Here is a 21287-nt window from a genome sequence, read left to right as displayed (position 1 = left end):
AATTAATAATTTAATATTTTTTAATTTAAATATATTAATATCATCACATTAATAATTAGAGTAACCATACTTTTTATATATTTGTTAGTTTTTAACAAAAATAATTGCTTATAAAGTTGGTAAAAAGTGTATATTTTAAATTTAATTATTGACATAATAATAAAATATTTATAAATAGTAATTGAGTTCGGATAACGGGTATCTAAGGGTTGGTATCCAAATCTTATTTAAACTCGATACGAGTACTAAAATCACTACCTAAACTCGTCCCAAACTAGCTTGTAAAGTACCTTAATCCTATATAATCGGGTCAAGTATCCGCGGCTACCCTGTAATAGGGCACCCATTGCTAGCCTTAGACAAAACAAACTTTTACCAAATAGCAAAGATTAAATCTATATTAAACAAATTAAGATGATCTTGCTTGATGGGAAAATTTTAAATTCTCATTACGTTTTTTTAATTATTTTCATGGTTTTTCCCAACAATTCCGTGGTCTTCAAAGCTATTAATTATGAAATAATTTCATATTTTAATTTGTTGTTAAAAAATTCCAAAATTCTACCAAAATAATTTTCAACAAGTGTTCTTAAAAATTTGGAATATCAAAGAACAACCATAATCAACCAAATTTAATCCTAATCTTCGTTGATATTTTACCAACACAATTATGTATCACTCCTTTAATTTGGTGTTCAATAAAATAAGGAAACAATTAAAACTTCAAAGGAAAAAAAGTTGTCTATATTTGAAAATAGTTTTTTAAACAATTTTGAAAATTCTTTTTCAAAATCTTTTGCTCCTAATCAACATATAGTCAACCTCCATTGATATTAATAACAATTAAACGTCAAAATTGTGTTAAAAAAAACAAAAGAGGCTTTGACACCAAAGTAGGTAAAAGTCATGCAATCATTTTACACAATGCAATGAAAATTTAAAACTTTCCTCTTAGGTAGAATCAATCTTGAGATATTTATCATAAATTCACCCTAATTAAATGATAAAGGTCATAATACCTTAAAACCTTGGAGTTGAAATCACAAAGTTACAACATCATTTAATCCTCTTACACCAACCTAAATTGTACCAAATCACAAGTTGTCCAAATGTCCAATATCCAATGTGATCTACAGGAAAGACAATTATGAATAAATCCAACGGCGAATGGGGTTACTTATGCTTGTGGAGCCTAGTTCTAGTTAGGAAAGAGGTAATCAATACTTTCTTTTAACCAAATGAAACCCAAATACAATCAAGATACACCAATCGAAGATAATAACACTATGGTTTCGGGCAAAGTGTGATCCATACGGTTTCTTCTCTCTATATAGGATTTTAAATAACCATTGTTCAAACCTTGATATGTGGATAAAATAGCATGAGTTGTACTCAAGATTGAGAAGAAAACAATGATCGAATGGTTGAGAGTGATATCGACGACAAGTTTACAGGGATAGTTAGGCCAATTATCAAGGTTTGGAACTTTTTTCAATATTTCCCTCACAAGTGCTGGTCATAACCCTTAGGTAGCATTTAGTAACAGAAAGGTGGGAGCACATTCTCTGTAATGTGTTCAATTAAATTATATTACAATATTTATTTTGTAATAGACTACTACAATATAAGATTGTAATGTAATCACATTACAGCCAATGGATATAATGTAATTGTAGTCCAAAACTAATACAATCATATTACATTACACTTTGTAATGTTATTAAAGATGTTTTTACCCTTTAACTTTATTACTTTATTAAAAATATTTTGTAATATTATAATTAAAATAAAAATATATAATATAAGAATTAAAAATAAAAAAATTTAAATGATAAGCAAAAAAAATAAAATAAAATATATAATATAAAAAATTATATTAAAAAATAAAAAATAAAATATATAAGATTATAATAAGAAATAAAAATAAAATATATGATATTAAAAATATATTTAAGAGATGATATTATATAAAAATTAACAATAAAAAATATAAGTATATTATACTTACAATTTAATAAATAGGAGTAATTTTAAAAATTAACATTGTATTTTCAACAAAGTACTTGTAAACCAAACACTGTAATACTATCTTCACCACATTTTAATTATTATTTTTCTTGTATACTAAACACTGTAATGTTATTTTTCTGTAATCACATTAACTATAATCATATTGTATTATAAAATACCAAACGTCATCTTAATTGCAACATAAGCCTCATATTTATATACAATTAATTAATCTTAAATTTTATGGAATGCATAATCATTATGCTTAATTGCATAATTACCTTAGGAACAATTGAAGCATTCAATTAAGTCTTCTTGTAATTAAGTCTAAGTTATTACTTATCAAGTTACAGTGGAACATTCCCCTTATTATTCACTTAAAGGTGATGAATCCTTTATTGATCATTGATTTACCCTCAAATGTTTCATGTATATCTATCCCGTTTTGAGTATCCTTGGTTAGGACCATTTTAGACAACATCAAAATATAACACTCTCTAACTAATCACATGCTCTCAAATCTAAAGATCATTAACATAATTGTAATATGAGAAATTGTTCTATAATTCCTAGAGTGATAAACAGAATGAAATTCTCATGATTAATCATGTTTAGTAAATTTATTATTGTAACAAGTATCCACATGTTAGCAAAAGCTTAAATATAATAAGTATCTTTGTACAACCAATGTTTGATTGGCTTGCAGGCAATACTAACACTATCAATATCATTGCGTTTTTTAATAAACTTATTTGGGCCAATTAATCAGTATGTTCAACGGTGGGCATGTTCACTACTTTACCTTGCTAAATTTTCCTTCCTCCTCTAATTCTAAAGCCAATAGATGGGTGCTGTGGTGCCTGTTTCAACAAAGAAGAAAAACTATGGGTTTCTGTAGATATTGTGGCATTAAATCAATTAATTCTCCCCAATTGCTGCAAGGATTCAACTGAAGCACTTGCATCTTCTTCATTTAGATAAGATTTTTTTTAAGTCAAGTTGGTGATGTTTTCCTTTAAAATTGATTAAATAAAAATTAAAAATATTGAAAATCCAAACTATAGATAGATAGAACTTGATGAGTTGAATGGTACAAATTTGTTTCAAAATTCTTAGTAAAAATACTTATCTCGACAAAAAAATCAGAATATATTCAAATTATTTCAAATTTTTTATACTTAATATATCTAAGAAAATCTTTTAATTTATTGATTTAGGTTTTCAAATTTAATTTTTATTTGATAATTTTTTTAAAAGAATCTTACTATCTTAACCTTGAAAAATTTACCTAATTTGTGCTCAAAAAGCCTTGTATTAATATATTTATAGAAATAAACATGTGAACAAGAAAGTACGATATTTTTGTTAACCCTTCTTACTTATATGGCCCATTATAAAACCTATTTTATACTACTTACAAAATTCATTCCCTTCGTAAAGAGAAAGTGATGACCAAAAAAAAAAGCACCTTTATTGAAATAAAAAATAAAAAAAGAAACACTTTACCTTGATAATTAATAAATTAGATTAGATGAATTTTTATATTTTAATGCAATTTCATAGTAATTAAAAATTTAATTCTTTTTGTTTTTGAAGTTTTCCTTCTGTTTTATCAAAAAAATTACTGCATGTGGCAGATACCCATTGGTTAATGGGCCCAAATTAACGAGAAAAAACTAAAAGTGGCTAAAAAGGACAAAAAGAATAAAAAAATGTCAAAAAAGCGCGCTTCGCAGTAGGCACGGTGAGTTGGGGCGTGAATGAGCGTGCTGAGACGGGGAGAGAGAAACAGAGGAGAGACTCAAATGGCAAGAACCACAGAAACGACGCCGTCTTTCACAATGCAAGACCCAGGAACGACAGAGCGCGGCGGCGGTAAACTAAGGAGACAACTGCCTCGTAGACTACCGGCAACACCCTACGCCCGCCCGCAGCAAAGCCAGTTCCTCCGGAGCCGCTTGCTCTCCAAACTCGTCGATCCCGCTTGCCGTCTCATAACCAGCGGCGCCACTAGAATCTTCCCCTCTCTCTTCTCCAAACCACTCACCAATGATTCCCTCCCGCCACCAGAACCTCAAACTCACGGTTAGTTTAAATTTTTTGAAAGAAAGCCTCTTTGTTAAAACGTTTCTCTTCTCCGTGATTTATTAGGTTTTCGGGGATTGAAATTGAGTAACTTTGTAGGTGAAAAAAACTGGAGCGTTTTAAATGATTTCTTCTTTTTTTTTATCTGCTGCGTTGTTAATTAGTAAATGTTTAACTACTGTTGATTAGTTGTTGAAGAATTTTTTTTTTCTGTTGGAAACAGTTAACTTGGATGGAGATATAGAAGAACGTGGTAACGGCGAAGATCGAACTTGTTCTTCAATTGTAAGGACTTTTGTTCACGAAATGCTTGTATTCATGTTATCACTTTAAATCTGCTTAAATCATGTTGTAGATTAACCGAAAAATTGTTAGTTTGAGCTTTTCTTGATGGCTTAGGATGAGTGAATATATTTGCATTTTTTTTCCAGTTTGGAGTGTCCAAAACAACTGGTACTACGGGAACCACTGATGGATCAAAGGCTGGTTCTGACTTTGCTGAACATAGAAAACGCGATAAGGGCAACGTTACTGATGATGGGCTTTCAGAAATTGAGAAGCTAATGAAGGGGAAAACATTTTCTAGGTGGCTTGTTTATAATTATACATTTTCTCTTTTTCTTGTAAATTGTAATGACTTGTCTGTTTCCGCCAAGATTAAATTTTGTCAAGAACATCAATTATAGTTGTACACCAGCCGTTATGAATTATCTTGGTTTTGATGTTATTAATTAATGATCTGTTCTTTCATACCTGTCTGTGCACATAATCACATCTGTGTGTCTCTGTATCTTTTGGGGTGATCATTTAGTCAGTGCAAACAGTTAATTATCAAATATGTGATTTAACATTTATAATCTATATCCAGGGATGAAATCAATCGTCTGATAGAGATTATAAATTCAAGAGCTGTTGATGATCCTCAAGTTGATCAAGAAAGTAAGGATTTAATCCTGTCTGCTGGAGGTGACAAGGGAGCTATAGTTGCTCAAAACCTGAGAAGGTCAAGTGAAGAAAAGCAGGATGATTTAAATAACACTGTATTGGGGTTGGCAACCCCAATTCCCAAGCCCACTGTGAGTGAAAATCATTATAATGAACTTGCATTTTGGATTAATGGTATGCGCATGAAATACTGAGGTTGAATGATTTCCCTTGTGTTAGTTGTGGATGTGTCATGAGCTATGTTCCAAAATATGCAAAAAGTATCCATACATAGATAATTATAACTGCACTCTTAAAGCCACGTGTCAGTAAAAAATTATTCTATCATAAATTATGTTGATGCTAATAGTCAATATAAACCCAACAAGATATGACTGAGAATCATAACAGCTAAAACTTCTTGTTTTTCCCATTTGTTGTCATGAGTGCACTATAGTTCACTTGTAGAAACCATTAGATTTTTTTTTTTTTATAAATCAATAATTTGAACTCATATGATCATATTATTTATCAATTTAGGTAATGCAACCTAATCTTTAAAATTTATTTAGGAGAGGAAAGGGGGTTACATGAAATTAAGATAATTTGTTTGTATGGTGGGCAAGAACTTGTAATTTTATACTTTAACTGGATAGGAGAATATAATGATAGTCTTCTGGTTGGTTTAGAAGGAAAAGACTCAATTTTGAGAGCACAATCAAACAAAATGGCAATAAACATACCTGCTGATTTTGGTTGTGAACAGTACCCTTACAGTGGTTAGAGTTGAATTTTGATTGTTGCTTTGGTGTGGATTCAGCTAGTGTTTGATAGGTGGCTATTCTAGGGTTTTAATAGGATTTTAAGGGCTGGTTGTTAATCTGAAACAATGCTGGAAAAGAAAGAAGATAAAAGATCTAGCCTTCACACAAGCTCAAAAGTCTTCACACAAGGTTCAAAAGTCGTCACACTTGGAGCTGGGAATTGCTTAACATAAACTCAAAAGAGAGAATAACAGCTGTAAAAGTCTCATAATTTTGTTCATGAACTTTAAGAGTTTAGATGCTTAGATATTGAGATCTAATAATCCTAGTCCCCGAAAGAGTAAAAGATGCATTGGAGTGTATGCTATAGTTAGAAGTAGTTATGAAATACTTGTCAAGTTAATAATTTGATCAAAGATATTTGTGATGGATAAAAAAGTTTATCTGATGTTTTTTGGGAAGCTTTTGACATATTGAAAGGAGATATAAATAAGGGTTGGGCTCTTGACGGTAAAACTAAGATGAGTTACTACAGCTATTGCGCTGGTTTGGATGGGAAAGGTTGGTTTGGATGAGCCTTTTGAGAGCTGCCAACATAAAAGAGAAGTCTCTTTCCTCCCATGGATAGTCGTTTATTAATATATTATCTTTCTTGTGTCATCCCTCTCTCTCTCTCTCTCTAAAATACACACGTGGGAGCATGCTCTGAGTTGCATCTTTTTGCATGCCCAACATATATCATGTATTGTTAGGTACATTAAATTTGATGTGCTTGTACCCTCATATCTTTTCCCTTTTTTTTTTTTTCAATTTTTAAATTCTATGAAACCTTGTAGCTCCGAGATGAAATTGGACCTTCACCAATTGAAATTGCAAAAGCATACATGGGGAGCCGGACATCAGAGTTAAACCTAGGTTCTAAAAGTATTATATCAAATGATGAAAGACCATCAATGCTTGGTGATGAGTTTGCATCAGAACCGCTTGTTTCATTGCCTTCTCCAAAGCCATCCGTATGTTGGCCAGGTTCCATGGTACAGGATCAGCGTGGTTATCTAACTCCTCAAATTCAAAGAGGCAGATTTGGGCTTCATAATTTTCCAAGAACCCCTTACTCCAGAACTATCTATTCAAAATCTAAATCCAAGGTGTGGAATTTTAAAATGTTGTATTCATTCCATTATGATTACATTTGATGCATTGCATGAGCGATGTTTTTTTGTGTTCTTTCCTTGCATGTAATCAGTTGGCTCATGTACAAGACGAGGGTAATGGTTTCCTGAAAAGTTCATTCTCTCCCTTGCTGCAATCACGATCTCCTGTATATGGGCAGGTAAGTTTTGACTATTTATAATCCTGATTATACTTCCGATATTGTGTTAAGTTCATATATATGCATGCGTGCATGCACACAGACATACATGTTTTTCTATTTCTCGGTATGCCTGTCACGTTTTAAGGTTATACCATTTGCAATTTGCAATAGTGACATTGACCATTGATTGGTAATTTTAGGTGTGTAATACTTAATTAAGGCTGTTACATATTGAGTGATGTACTCTCAGTGCTTCTAAGACTGATATCTTGATTAGCTTAGAAGGCCAAATGGAAGGAGATGGTTGAGGACAATCAGATGACATATGGTAGTTTCTATGGAAGGATGAAGAATTTATGGCTTGGGCTTCAGTACATCTTACATTGAAATGTTGTGCTGAAAATTTTACTTGCAGGCTCTTTGTTGTCTCTTTTCTCGTTATAAAGCGAAAATTTCTTGTTCTTCATATGGCTCGTATGGTGCCTGCTGAAAGAAGTTTTATGGTAGAGCTTAACCTTACATTTAGTAGTTTTCTGAACAAGGATTCAGGAGGAGAACAATATTTGTATAACTTAGATGTTAGCTCATGTAGAAATGCATAAACTAGGATTGCGATTTTATTTGGGAAATGGCCCTTTTCTATTACAGTAAGCTCTCTTTGGGTGCTTAAACTAAATTTGAACGTATAGCTTTTCTCTTTTGCACCAATGAAAAAGAAGTAGCTTACTGTTAGTAAGCCGTAAGGCTGGGTGGAGCTTCTCTTTTAATGTGATACTTAAGTAAAGCTGCATCATAAATGAAACTACTCACAGGTGAGTTGGGACTTGTTTAAGATTTTGGAATCAACTTCCTTTCTCTTTAAAAGAAATTTATTTTGGCTACATTTGGATAAGGTTAGGAGAGATGAGAGGGGGGAAAATGAACCTTGAACCTTGACCTTTTATTAGAATGGTAATACTAGTAGTTCAAGCTTGAATTATATGCTCTCTATTTTTGTATTTATCATGCTTCATCAATATGAGTTCCTGGTTACTTCTGATGCTAGGATAAGCGCGTATTATGTTTTCTGATGTTGTGTTTATGTCATATTTTATAATTAAAGTGTTATGTCATAATCTGTTACCTAAATTTTATTCTGTGAACATTTAGGGAAAAAGATGTGCATTTAGGTTGGACAGTCTATAATCTGTGTTTTGTTTTGACTTATACCAAAAGCTGAATAAGAAAATATTTATCATGGTTTAGCTATTGCCTATTTGCAACTTGCTTTTTGATAAATTGAACTCTTATGATCTGTACATCTATTTGACTTGACTTCTTTGCTTGTTGTTTGAACACATAATTGAAGTTGAGAAGCAACATAGTGGAAGATGGCCATAGATCTGTGGGACCCATTCGCAGGAATCAAAATAAGGGCATGGAAACTCCATCCAGAGGATCTGTTTATTCTCATTCATTGTTAAATGGTCCTTCCACGGTGGAAAATTCTAATGTTTCCACCAAAGGTCTATTTCCTTCTATCAAAAAGACTTTGGAACCAGGAGGCACCAGTAGCTCTTCAGTTTTTCAGTCCGTAGATAGCAAGTCTGGAAGCTCTGAAATGGGTATCCCACCTGTTCATCCGCATTCCAGGCAGATGGCTAGGACAATATTGGAGCACCTTGAACGAAATCTAGCCACTCCTAGGGAAAAGTCTGATGAGTTAAAGATAGCCACTTCGTGGAATAGATCTCAGTCTTCAGATGCTAATGCTGCCATTTCAAAGGGGCAGAACAGTTTGCCATATTTAGGACTTGATTCTTCTAAAAGCAAGGATCAAATCATCAATAGAAGTCATGCTCAGTGGAATGAGGACAGGGGGAACTCATTTTCTGTGGCTTCTCCAGAGAGTACCATTGAGGCTAAGAATGTGAACAAAACCACTTCTGCTTCAGATTTAAAAGTTGGTAGCACTGTTACAATGTTTGGCAATATTGCAGGGTCTTCACTAGATTTTGTGAAAACTCAGGATTCTCAAATGAAGACTACACACAAGGTATTTCATTCATCCTTGTATTATTGTTCTGTGAGCATGCATGCTCTCATTAGGTCTGCATTCTCTATTTGTGTATCATTCTCATGCCTTAATGCTGATCATTTTGCTAAGTACTTTCCAAGTAAGTATTAGGTGCAATGTTGCTAGAATATGTCTTAAAATTTAAATTACAGGCTCTCAGGATCTTTTAAAACGAAATTTAGCCTATTTCCCCCTAATTTTTCAGAGATATTATAAAGAAGATAATAAATTTTTTATCGCCAAGTGCACTATGGTAAATATATCAATACCCAATCTCTTTTGTTCTGTTATCCCAACTTGGAAATTGAAAGAAACATTAATTTTTGCTGTCTATTTTTTTTTCTCATGCTAAGGAATTAACTTTAAATTGATTGGGGTCATTGATCTTGTGATCATGATGCAGGAGCAATGTTAATCCCTACTTCCTGTCTCATCTGTCAATTTTCCTAGGTTTATCCATTACTTAAATTTTAGTTCCATCTGTCACGTATTCTGTTTTTTCCCATAAATTCATTAATGTACTTAAAAGAATGCCAAACTAATCAATTTAGTGGACAGGATCTCTTGAAGGTTACTGATGCTGCTGTGTCTGAGGGTCTGCAAAAGCCTTTATCCAACTCTTTTGGAAATAAACCAGTTTTGGCTTCTATTTCTGTCAGCAAGCCTGGGCAAAGGTGTATGTTCACTTCAGATAACAGCTCCGGGTTCACTTTCCCTGTTTCTACATCTTCTGGCGTGTGTTCTGAACCTCCAACACCATCCATCATGCCATCGCTATCAGGAAGCAGTCTGCATCAGCCGAAAGAGGGACATACAGTACCTTCATATAGTTTTGGCTCAAGCAGATCTACTCCTGCCCTTGTTTTTTCTTTCCCTTCGACAAGCAGTGGCCCTAACCATGTTGATGCTTCAGATATTGAGTTCAACTTCAGATCTGATAGCTCATCAAGAATATCTTTTGGTTCAATAGGATCACATACCATATGCTCCTGACACAGAAATGACATGTTTATTTTTCTTTTGTTTTGCATTAGTTAAAGAGTCAAGATTTCATCAGTGGGAATCTCAATTAGTTGTATCATTGCCTTAATATAGGAGAAAGAATTGCCCTAAACTGAAACCTGGATTCATTTGTAGCATTTAGCACTCATTTTTTCTTGGTTACAGCAAAGTGTTATTAGTTTTTCATGAGGTTAAGGGTTCCCACAAATCATCAGGTTGTAATCCTCCGTTTTAGGATAAACTGAAAGTAGTAAGTGGAATTATCCGGGACCAGCAAAATTAGAGAACCATGTTGCTTGGCAACAAAATTTGTTATTGGTTCTTTGTGAAAATGCGGTTCTCTTTTTGGATGGAGGGCTACAAGTTTACTTTGTTCCCATTTTTGGCTTTGGGATCTTCCTGTCTGCTCTTCTGGATAAGAAAGGAAGATCAGCCTGGATGATTGGAGCTGGACGTGGCACATTTCCTGTTCACACATCGCAGAATTTATGTCCGAAAACCCAAAAGCAAAAAAATTACCGAACAGGAATCACATGTTGTTGGGGTGCTGCTCCTACTTTCGCAACAAAGAACTTATCCCTGTTGGACCCCACCTTCGAAGATGATGCAAATTTGCAAGAGAAAGCAGGTGGCCCACAGTCAATTTTTTATTTTTTATTTTTTTTAAAAGAGGTGTAGGAACACCAACATTCGTCTTGAGAGAGAGAGAGAGAGAGGAGAGAGAGAGCCCCTCAAAACTCCAAACTCCAAAGAGAGCGAGTTGGGCGCGGGGAGTGTGTGCCTGTGCCTGTGGGGATGATAGAGCAGGTCAGGCTTGAGAAGTGAAATGACAATGAAATGAAAATGAATGCGTTTACCAGACATGAATTTGACATTTCAGATTCTTATGTCAGAACTGCTGCAACTCTTTCCCTTTTCTAGTTTTTTACTCCCCACTAGCACCACCACCACCACCACCAACCACTGCCCCGTATGCTGTTACGGACTACTGTTGTTTCTTTCTCTCTCTCTTTTTTTCTTGGATAAATAAGTAGTGTAAGAAGCAAGAAAATCCATTTGCCAGCTTGTGATCTTACTACGATCCAATTGCTGATCCCTAGGACATTCAATCATTATTACCCTTAGTTACATTTTACAATTTACATGCACTTCTTCTCTCTAGCTAGTCAAATTTCATATTAATTCAATACTAGTTTCTTCTCTTCTGAAATAATATATATTCTACTCCTTTTTCTTCTTCTTTTCTATCCCTTTACTCGTACAAGAAACCAATTGCCCACTCCAAGTAACACTGATGGAAGTGAGAATGGAGGAAAAATAAACCATTGATTATCCCTTCCACGCTTCTTTAAGTATTGTTACATATATGCATACATATACATATATATATATATATGTAGTTTGATTTCTTTGATTATTTTAAACAAGCCTCCTCTTCTTAGTTTAGTTCTCTATCTCTACTCGGTGCTTGTTAGTTCTTTCCATTCAAATCTTATCTACTTTTTTTTTTCTTTTTGCTCAGCACAAATCTCATCTAGTTAACATGAAATATACATACATACATATATATATAAATATTGGTCAACAGGATTCAAGTTAGCTTGTAAATGTCATATTTATTGACAAGTATTATGGTTTTGAATAGACATTTTAATCATGGTCAATGCTTTCAAAACCTGTACATTTTTCCCTTTTCTTTTACACACACATATATGATTCACGAGTCTGCAAGTACCATTTGAACAGTAAAGGTTTTTGGTGAGCTAATCAGGACAAATCCTTGCCCTCAATAATGATGGAGAGGATTGATAAGAATAAGACGCTAAGGAGGATTACTTTTGTCATGAATCCAGCTATTCATGGATTTACCCTGGCGTATACTCATGGATGTATAAGAAAAACATTCATAAGCCTACCATTTCTGGTGTATACTCATGTTATGTCTACATTTTTTTTTTTACCTTTTACTAATCAACAAATTGGATTCGTTAAGGTTTCTTACGCAATCAAAGAGAAAAGGTGGGTGTGTTTATAGCTGCTGATTGAAAGTTTAATTTTCTCTTGAGAATAGAGCAGTGGAGACCACATTTCCACTTCACCAGCTGCTCTGATATTACATATACCAAAGAGAGAGAGAGAGAGATGCCCTAATTGCTGTCTCTGCCCCCTCCATTTCATAACGATAATGATATTGTTCACGAAAAAAGGAAATTTAATGATTCTGATACGAAAGTAGGTTGAGCATATATCATTACACGTAAAAATTCAGTCAACAGTTTGAATGCAAAAATCAGAGACGCTGGAGCAAGAGCAATATGTTTGCAAAAGCGTTTGGTCTATACCTTTAGTGCTTTTTATTGGAGATTCTTTGGATGTTGAGATGAAATGCCATGGAGCTAAATGGTGGTCCAAATTCTACTTTTCACAGGGTTTATGGCTTGTGAGTTGTACTCTATGCTTGGACAGACAAAGACTTTTCTTAGATATTTACTTTTAAAAGAAAAATAAATAAATAAAAACAAAGGAAGAGTAGCTTTTCCCCATTCACTCTTTCAATAATTCAAAGCAAAAACGGAACTGGCCTGGTTTCTATAAAATCATGTAAGTTTCTATGTGACAGCTTCAAGGAAGTAGCAAGTACTTGCCGGTAATTCTTCATGCAACTTACCTTTCCTCTTGCAATCCCTTCAACTTTTTACCGGGAGGAGCTTGTTTCACTGGAATCACAATTAATTTTCTAATTCTTTGCTAGGCTTTCTTAAGAAATGCTTTGCTTGCAAATCCCGAAGTTTTCTAAGAAGATTTGTTAATTGGAAGGAAACAAATTAGTTGTGTTACAAGAAGATCAGTATTTACTTTATTTATAATAAGAATTAGCTCAAGGAATTGGTTATGAAAATACAGTGCATGACTTATAAAAAAATATGATGGTTTTGCCAAACAAAACAGCTAGATTACTTTAGTTTCTACAGTGTTTAAGAAAAATTTATAGAAATAAATGAAATTGTCATACACTAGTTATTATAAATTTTCCCAATATGTGCTTCCCACTGGGGTACTAAAGATCGTGAAACAGTGACAGATTACTGCTCCATTGTCCAATTTGTCTATACTTTGTGATGGCCTATGGCCTATGGCTACTGTCATAGCATGCAAATCTAGCTAGCTAAGCACATTTTACGTTGAAAAGCGTGACATCCTCAGCCCCCTCTTTTAATTTTTCTTTTCACATTCGCTGGAAAAAAAATGATAATTCTAATGGATTTTGTTTTCTAATGCTTTTAAACACTCTTTAAAATTAGTTAATATATTATTAATACTAATATTATTGTATTAAATATAATAGTTAATAGTTCATTTTATTGTTTTAGGTGAACTAAAAGAAGACATTACTTAAAATAGTAATCTTAAAAAGAGTGTCTTTAGGACACTCATTATAGCAAAATCTCAAGCAATTTTTTAAATAATTAAATATAAAAAATTTATGTTTATGAACAATAAATTATAACACTCCAACATTTGACTTAGTGGTTGGCATATGATCTCTACTCAAAGAGCATGTTTTGCATCTCACTTCGTCAAATAAAAAAAAAAAACAAATTATGTGATTTCAACTTTTATATGAAGCAATGCATATTAATTATTCATTTTGACCAAATATAATATATATATCAAAGTAATTTATGAGAAAATAAGTAATAAATAGTAATAAAAAATAAGAGAAAAAAATAAAAAATCAAATAGAATCTTGTATTTTATTTTAAATCATAGCAGCGGTTAATTAAACATTTTTCACATTTCTTTTCCCTACAGTGCATTAATTTCAATAAGCACAACTAGGGAGTTATATCACTTTGTTTTATTATTTTTATTTAATTTTTTAATAATTTTGAGAAAGAAAAAAGCAAGAGGTAAAAACAACAAACACATAGCTTTAATTTATTTTAATATTATTTTTAGTCATATATAACAGAGGTCGATTAAACTTTCACAGTTATTTTCCTCACAGAGAACTAATCTTAGGATGTACAATTATTTTTTGTATGGAGCATTAATCTTAGGATTCACTTCCAGTACATAAGTTTTATATACCATTAGTGAACCAAATGTTAATAAATAAATTTAAAAGTTATAAGAACCCTCAAAAATAAATATTCATAATTTTAAAAATATTTATTTTGAAATATTTTTGAATATCTATCTTTACGTATTTATAAAAGGACACTATGGTTAAATGATAGTGTACAAATACAATACCCTGACAATACATCAAATAAAACTTTTAATCGTAGTAAACACAACTAAGAAGTTAGACATTGCAAAGTAATTTACTAACTATATGATAACTGAGCCAAATGCAAGTATGTTATATTGTAAGGAGTATCTTATGATTAACATATTATTTTAATCGTATTCAACTTGATCAGAAAAGAGTATATATATATATATATATATAGAATTGGCACATACATGGATGTAAAACACTCATGCATGGAGAACATTATTGAATAAAGTTAACCATGCAAGATTTCAAGTACTCTGATTACTAGTTCTCTGATTTCAGGAAGAAGATAAATGAGTGCCACTGCAGGCTAATTAATAAACAGCAAAGTGGAATTTATTTTTAGTGATTATATATATAAATATGTTCACTTAAAAGGTGGATCATGAGATGAAGACAACAAAGCAAGTAGCTCAGTTCAAGTGAATAACATATTTTAAACAACAGAAGACAAAATAAAACTAAGGATAAAAATTCATGTCCTTAAAAACACATGGGATCAATACTTTCTTTACTTCAACCATAGCCTTCACTCCAGAAGGGCTTCAACCTTAAACACAATCACTTGTTCAGCAGCGCAGTCCTTGACATGAGATGTTTCTCAGAGGCCTATACAAAATGGAGTTCAATTCAATAAATGAATTTAATTAAGCAGGGACTAAAAAGAATTGTAAGTAAGTAAGTTAATCAGAGTCCTCCATTGCTAATCTCAAATCATTCCCGTTTATTGACTGTTGAATTTAATTATTCGGTATGCCTTCATTAAAACAAAATAAGAATAGGGTTCTTCAATTGGCTAAAAGAGAGAAGCTTGACAGTTATTAAGGCCCAAACAAAACAACTTGACATTTTATGCTTGATTATAATTCTTTTCTGATTATATGCTAATCTTTCTCAAATTCCCATTAGGAAGGTGTTGAAGGATCATTTTCATATTTATACAGATAGAGAAGGTGTGTAGTGTAATGTGCATAGCAGCTGTTTTACAAAAGAGGTCATCTCTACCTTAAGCAAGAAAACCGAAAGCCAGATTTTGTTTCAAACTTTCCTTGTTTGTGAAGAGAAACTATACTGTGTATATACTTACATCATCCAGCTTATTTTGATTGTTGGTTTCCAGCATCAGCCCAAAGTGGATATGAGGGAAGTGCGCCCACTAGGAACAAAAAGAGGTGGTCAATAACCAGAAGATTTGATATGAAATCTTAAAAGTCTGCCTTCTGATCAATTGTTTGCAGACTTGGTGAACTTACATTCTTAGCAGCAGTGCTGAATGCTTCCCTGTGGCTGATATCAGGGTTGTTGGCCTTGATCCTTTGAATCTCCTCTCTGCATTAATTTCACAATTTTTAGTATAATTGGTAATAAAATGGTAAAGCTGCAATCATAGCAATGATGTCCAGATGTTAAAGAAATTCATTACTCTTTTCTTACTTTATGAACTGATTGTATGCAGAAGGTACTCGCTGCCTCTTCTCGGGAGCTGAAAATGAGAATAATGATAATTTAATAATGAATTTATGTATGAACTTAAAATTAATTTCGAAAGAACTGTAATAAATATACAGGAGCGTACACGCACACAAATACAGGGAAAAGAAAAGAGAAAGTGAAGAGGAAGGAATAATGTATAAATGCTCATTATCTAAGAAAGATGTGATTAACTTACGTCGATTCACTACCCTTTCCTCAGTGACATTGTTAGCAGGAGCACGCATTGACAACTTGTTGCATTTGGAAGAGGAACCCAACTCAGTCCTGTAATCCTGTGTTGCATAATTGGGTGCCTATTAAAATTCAAAAATTGTAAAGAAAATATATATCAGATTCACATCATAAGACAAGTTTGAATATTGCAATCAATTATTAGGGAAATTCTCCATCAATCAAGAAAGAGATAGTCTTGTTTTCCTTCTTGGGTCCTTTTATTTTATGCTTTCGTCTTTAGTATTTTTGTATAACTAGATAGTTGAGGCAAGGAAAAAAAATAAAAAGAAAAGAAAAGCAAGAAATAGAAGAGGTACACGTTAGAGGTAATGATAGGAGAGGAGAGAACAAAAAAAAAATAGAAAAAAGAGAGAGAAAGAGAAAGAGAAAAAGCTGAGTAGATTGAAATGATGTTTTGTGAGAGAAAAAAGGTGCAAAACCAGCATTGAAGTGACTGAATCAGTTAGAATTGTAGCCTCATTTATGATAGATAGTGCACACAACCCAGATAGCCGATTCGTTGAAACAAGAGCAGGAAGGGCCCCTAAATAAGTTTTTAACCAAAAGATTTCTCAAAAACCCCCCTCTTCTGTTTCCTTTTCTTAATTTGTTTCCACAGTAGAAGACAAAGTTCTCGAAAAGGAATCATTAAACCTAAGAACCCTAACTCACACGTCAATCAAATCAGGTTCCTAAAGCAGACCTTAGAATACAAAACAAAAAATAATAAAAAAAGGCGGCTCAGAAAGTGTTCGAAAAACAAAAGAAAACTCTTTAGAACATGCCTAAGCTTTTAATGGTCAGGATAATACTATAGTTTATAATTATAGGCCCCCTGACGCAGTGTCGCAGAATCCAGGTCTACGGAAAGCCAATTAAATAGGTTTTGATCATGGCGGCTGCTAGGGTTTCTAGTGACTGCAACCATTTCATAGAGCAAAATGTTTTGAAATTCTCCATCTAAGGTCTTTGAAAAGCTTTGATTTCTGTTTAAAAAAAAAGATGTTTCACTACCCCGAGAAACCCTAGGTTTCAAAGGCTTTAAAGAGCCTCAAAATAGACAATATTATTAGTATAAATTATTCGAGCAGGGATATCACCTGAACATCTTGCCATGACAGTGACTGGAATGCAGCTGCCATGTTCACGGACCATAGATTGGTGCAGTGCCCGCATCGGACGGTCACAATATCAAACAGGTTGCTGCATGGAACGCTCACCTGCGCAATCCAATTCTCTAATATTATTAACATTACTGCAAAGTAAAATTTAATTGTAAGTTGTAACATAAATTGAAAGAAAATCCCAGATCAGCTAAGATTCTAAAAATTGGGTTATCTTTTCTGATATTGATGATCAGCTAGCTTCTGTTTTCTCTTTACATCACAGTTGAATCAGCTTTAAGAAAAAAAGGGAAAAAAAAGAAACAGGAAACAGCTAGAAGGTGACTGCTAAGAACGTGATGAATAGAATGTTGGTCAAGGAAGAAGCATAGCTTTGTGACTTCTTGGGGAGAAGTAGAACAAGAAGAAGAGAAATGGGTTTGTTTTTTTTTTTTTCTTTTGGTTTCCTTTGATGGAAAGAAGATGGTAATACTAAAATTATCCGTGCATGGTGGGTTTCTTAATGTGTTTGAGTTGGGTGTTTTCTGGGAAATGACCAAAGCTAATGAGATCTTCATTTTCTTTTCCCCATTAGCTAAAGAAGCTGAGTGAGCAGAGGAAGCAGGATGTGGCAGTATTTTTAGCAAGGGAAAGGCATGTAACAACAATAGTAAACCAAGGGAGTTGAGGAGTTGTCCTCATCAGATTATCAACAAAATGCTTGTGTTTGGACTTTGGACGTTAAGAAAATCCTCTTTTATTTACCAAAAATAACATAATAAAAGATAGTAATTATCTCTAAGCTCTTCCTTCCCTCTCTCTTTCTCTATTTCTCTGGTCTTTGCATTATGACTTTTCTTTGACTGCAAAAGAAAGAAGAAAAAGAAAAGTCTAACGATGGAGACCTGACTGGTAAGAAAAACAAGAAACCCAGAAAAGAAAATCAATAGATTTCAGTAAAAAGAACACGGGAGCTCTGATCACCGAAGCAAAGACAGCTTTTATCAGGATCTAAAATGTTCTTTCTTGTAAGATATACATGGAGAAAGAAAAAACCAAACACGTAACCGAAACAATATACAATATATTGCATAAATAATATGTTAGTGGCCTGTTGATAAGAACCGTGAATGAAAAAGAAAGGGCAGATCCCCCCATTAAAAAGAAGCCATATATCAGATCAGATACCGCAAGAACTATGTTGCAAAAGTTGCAGGGGATATAGCAGAGTTGCTCAGGCGCAACATCGATGCAGCTCGACATGTCTTTCAAGCAAAAATTAAATATCAAAGCTTAGAGCTACCACTCCTCAACCCCGAGAAGAAAGCAACAAAGAAAACCAAAGAAAGAAAAGAGAACCAAGCTCCTCCTGCAACAAGTAGCAAAAATCACAAGAAGAAAGCAACAATTGGAGGCCAAAAAACTAAAAGAGCTTTTATTCCCTCTACTCGTTGCTTTAAAACCGGGCTATGTATCACAACAGTAAACTAAATGTCCTTCATATATAGAAAAATTTATTCGGAGAGAGAGAGAGAAAGGCAAAAAGAAAGAGAGAGAGATAGGATCCAAAGAGGTAATATAAAAGAGAGAGAAGAAGCCCAGCAGGTATTGGGAAAAAAAAAAAAAGTGGGTTTAGTAGTTCCCACGGCTGGCAGCAAATGCTGGGACCTAGAAGGGAAAATAAGGGTGGTTTCTTATGGGAAACCGGGTTTAGTTAGAGATCAAAAGCGGTTCAGTTACTTGCTATTGGTCAGTTAAAGAGGTTAGGGTTTGAAGAAAAAATAAGAGGAAAAAAAGAGAGGAAAGTTTGGCAGTATTACCAACCCTGTCGAGATTATGCTTGTTGCTATTATGATGAAATGAGTGTGACCCTGACCCCTGCTACACCGCAGCGGACGAGGGGGGCGACAATTTTTTCTCATTCCTTCTTTTCTTCAAATATACATATACTTATGCACATTTATACATGTATTTGTAAATAAATGGTAATACTAATCCTGTACTTAGTATTGAATTTTTTTTTCCCTTTATTCCAATGTTTTGGTTGCACAATGAAGGTAGATATAATCTTTCTTCCTTAATCCTGGTTCCATAGATAATTTAATGAGGGGAATTTAATAATGATACGTCAGGTAACTGTCAGAAGTTAAATATTTGCTTTGGTCCGAAAAGAGTGATACTGTGGAGGGCATTTGCTTATCTACGACAAGGGGAGTCATGGACCCTATTCCAGTTGGATCCCAAAGGTTTTTAATTTTTTGAGCAGGCCCCGTATTTTGAAGCAATGACTGCTCATGAGCCAAGTTGTCTTTGCAGTAAATATATAGAAAGAGAAAATTTACGGATCTGATCTTTATAAACAGATATATTAGATGAGATGAGATCGTGCATGATTCTTTTCTTGCTTCTAGTACTTGGACTATTTGCGCAGTGAAACATGTAGTAGTATTAATTTCATGTTGGATGAGGTTGAATTAAGTTGTGTGAAAGAGAAAGCAACGTGAAGTCAAATTTGGACATGTGTCTATGGTTGGCTTGCCTCTCTCTCTGCAATATTTGCATTGCTTTGTAGTTTGAACCACGAACTTCAGGCAGGAAAAGTAATGGCGTCTGGATCTGAATCACTGTGTAACTTATTGTTTGTTGCACATAATTTGAAGAAAGGTTGCTATTAGCCCACGAGATCCTTTATTTTCAATCCATTTGATATTTTCTTTTTTGGACCTTGTTTTTAACCCATAATAAAAAATGATTTTTTCTTTAAACAATCAATTTCATTTAACGATATATATTTATATGTACGCAACGACAGTAGAATCATTATTTCCAAAAGATCAATATTATAAAGAATTTATTGGGCATTTCAAAAGGAAAAAAAGAATTTTTTTTGTTCAGCAAAAAAAAAAAGAATTTATTGGGAGTTTAGGCCAAAATATAAGTATTCTCTATGTTTAACATGACTGTACCTTCATGATACCTAAATACTAACTAATTAGCAAATTTCTGGCTCCTGTGTTGAGTCAACATGTAATAACTCAATTTATCTTAATTTATTAATTGCTACACACTTTAAAATTCTATATTTAAAGTCGAGTATGTGTGACAATTGAAGTCCACGATTCATGTTTGTATTTAGAGTCATTTCATTTTCCAGTATAACTTATATTAAATATATATTATATATTGTCAAGAACTAATTTGTTTCTAAAACAGGTCATATTACACATTTGGATCTTGGGTTTGAATTTCTTTTAAACTCTCCTTAATCGGATCAAATTCAAGGGGCTTATTTCTCAATAAATTAATTGGAGTGGGATGCCTTAATTTGGTTTGTTACCTGATAGTTTCTTAGTAGCTTCCTTTGTATTAAACGAAAATTACACAACTTTGGAAGGGTAATGGTGTAGAAAGAAGAGAGAAAGAATGTGAGTATTATTTCATATATATTAGAGTTTATATTGTTGAGCACAGTGGCATAGAAGGATGAAAAATTTCCTTACACAGTTAGGTTTGATGCACCTCTTGCTAAGAAAGGAGGAAATACAACTGGACGGCATGAAGGATGTTGATTGGGAAGAGGTAGAGCAAAGGTATGTCAACACTATTTGGCATCAGAGATAGTATGTTTTAACTATGTTATTGATGAAGATTCTGCCCCAAGGTTGTAGGTAATGTTGGAAAAGACTTACTTTCCAACAAGTTGTAGCTTAGGCAAAAGTTGTATTACTCAAAGATGGAAGAGGCATCCAAGCATTAGCTCGTTGGTTGGTGCATAATCATCTTGTCTTAAAAATAGGGTTTGTATCCTTCTTCCTCTAATTATAAAAAAAAAAAAGATAAAAGAGAATGGATACCTCATGAAGCATATGAATGAATTTGACGGGATCATTTATCAGTTAAAGAAGGTTGATGCGAAGGTGGAGAAAGAGAAAAAGGTATTATTGTTCTTTGCATCACTTCCAAACTCCAATAAGGCAGTCATGGAATCTCTGCTCTGTGAGATGGAGACAAGAACAGTAGAACAAGCACAAGTAATGTT

The 21287-nt window shown here is 33.3% G+C and overlaps 2 protein-coding genes across 3 annotated transcripts; one reads left to right on the top strand and one right to left on the bottom strand.

Moving 5' to 3' along the window:
• The first annotated feature begins 3718 nt into the window (after positions 1 to 3718).
• On the top strand, positions 3719 to 10345 carry LOC110410485 (nucleoporin-like protein). Its single transcript, XM_021420203.2, is given in 9 exon segments — positions 3719 to 4095; positions 4319 to 4380; positions 4527 to 4681; positions 4964 to 5171; positions 6620 to 6931; positions 7030 to 7116; positions 8447 to 9133; positions 9713 to 10127; positions 10130 to 10345. Coding segments are annotated over 9 exon segments (2280 nt in total). The 5' UTR covers positions 3719 to 3770; the 3' UTR covers positions 10159 to 10345.
• A 4419-nt stretch (positions 10346 to 14764) lies between these two features.
• On the bottom strand, positions 14765 to 18868 carry LOC110410486 (axial regulator YABBY 5-like). Of its 2 annotated transcripts, none has more exons than XM_021420205.2 (7): positions 18437 to 18868; positions 17246 to 17365; positions 16108 to 16204; positions 15873 to 15921; positions 15692 to 15767; positions 15526 to 15594; positions 14765 to 15047 (listed from the first exon to the last, which is right to left on the bottom strand). In XM_021420205.2, exons 1-7 carry the CDS (start codon positions 18509 to 18511, stop codon positions 15000 to 15002), a joined length of 534 nt encoding a protein of 177 aa, XP_021275880.1. In that variant the 5' UTR covers positions 18512 to 18868; the 3' UTR covers positions 14765 to 14999. The 2 variants fall into 2 exon arrangements, with proteins under 2 accessions (XP_021275880.1, XP_021275879.1); XM_021420204.2 differs by having other exon boundaries at positions 16108 to 16225; positions 18437 to 18861.
• Positions 18869 to 21287: the final 2419 nt, after the last annotated feature.

This window comes from Theobroma umbraticum, unplaced genomic scaffold, assembly GCF_002168275.2.
Source record: "Theobroma umbraticum cultivar Fairchild unplaced genomic scaffold, ASM216827v3 scaffold_56.0, whole genome shotgun sequence".
Taxonomy (NCBI): Eukaryota; Viridiplantae; Streptophyta; class Magnoliopsida; order Malvales; family Malvaceae; genus Theobroma; species Theobroma umbraticum.
Note: the sequence above shows the minus strand (reverse complement) of the source record. Positions and strands in the feature narration are given on the sequence as shown.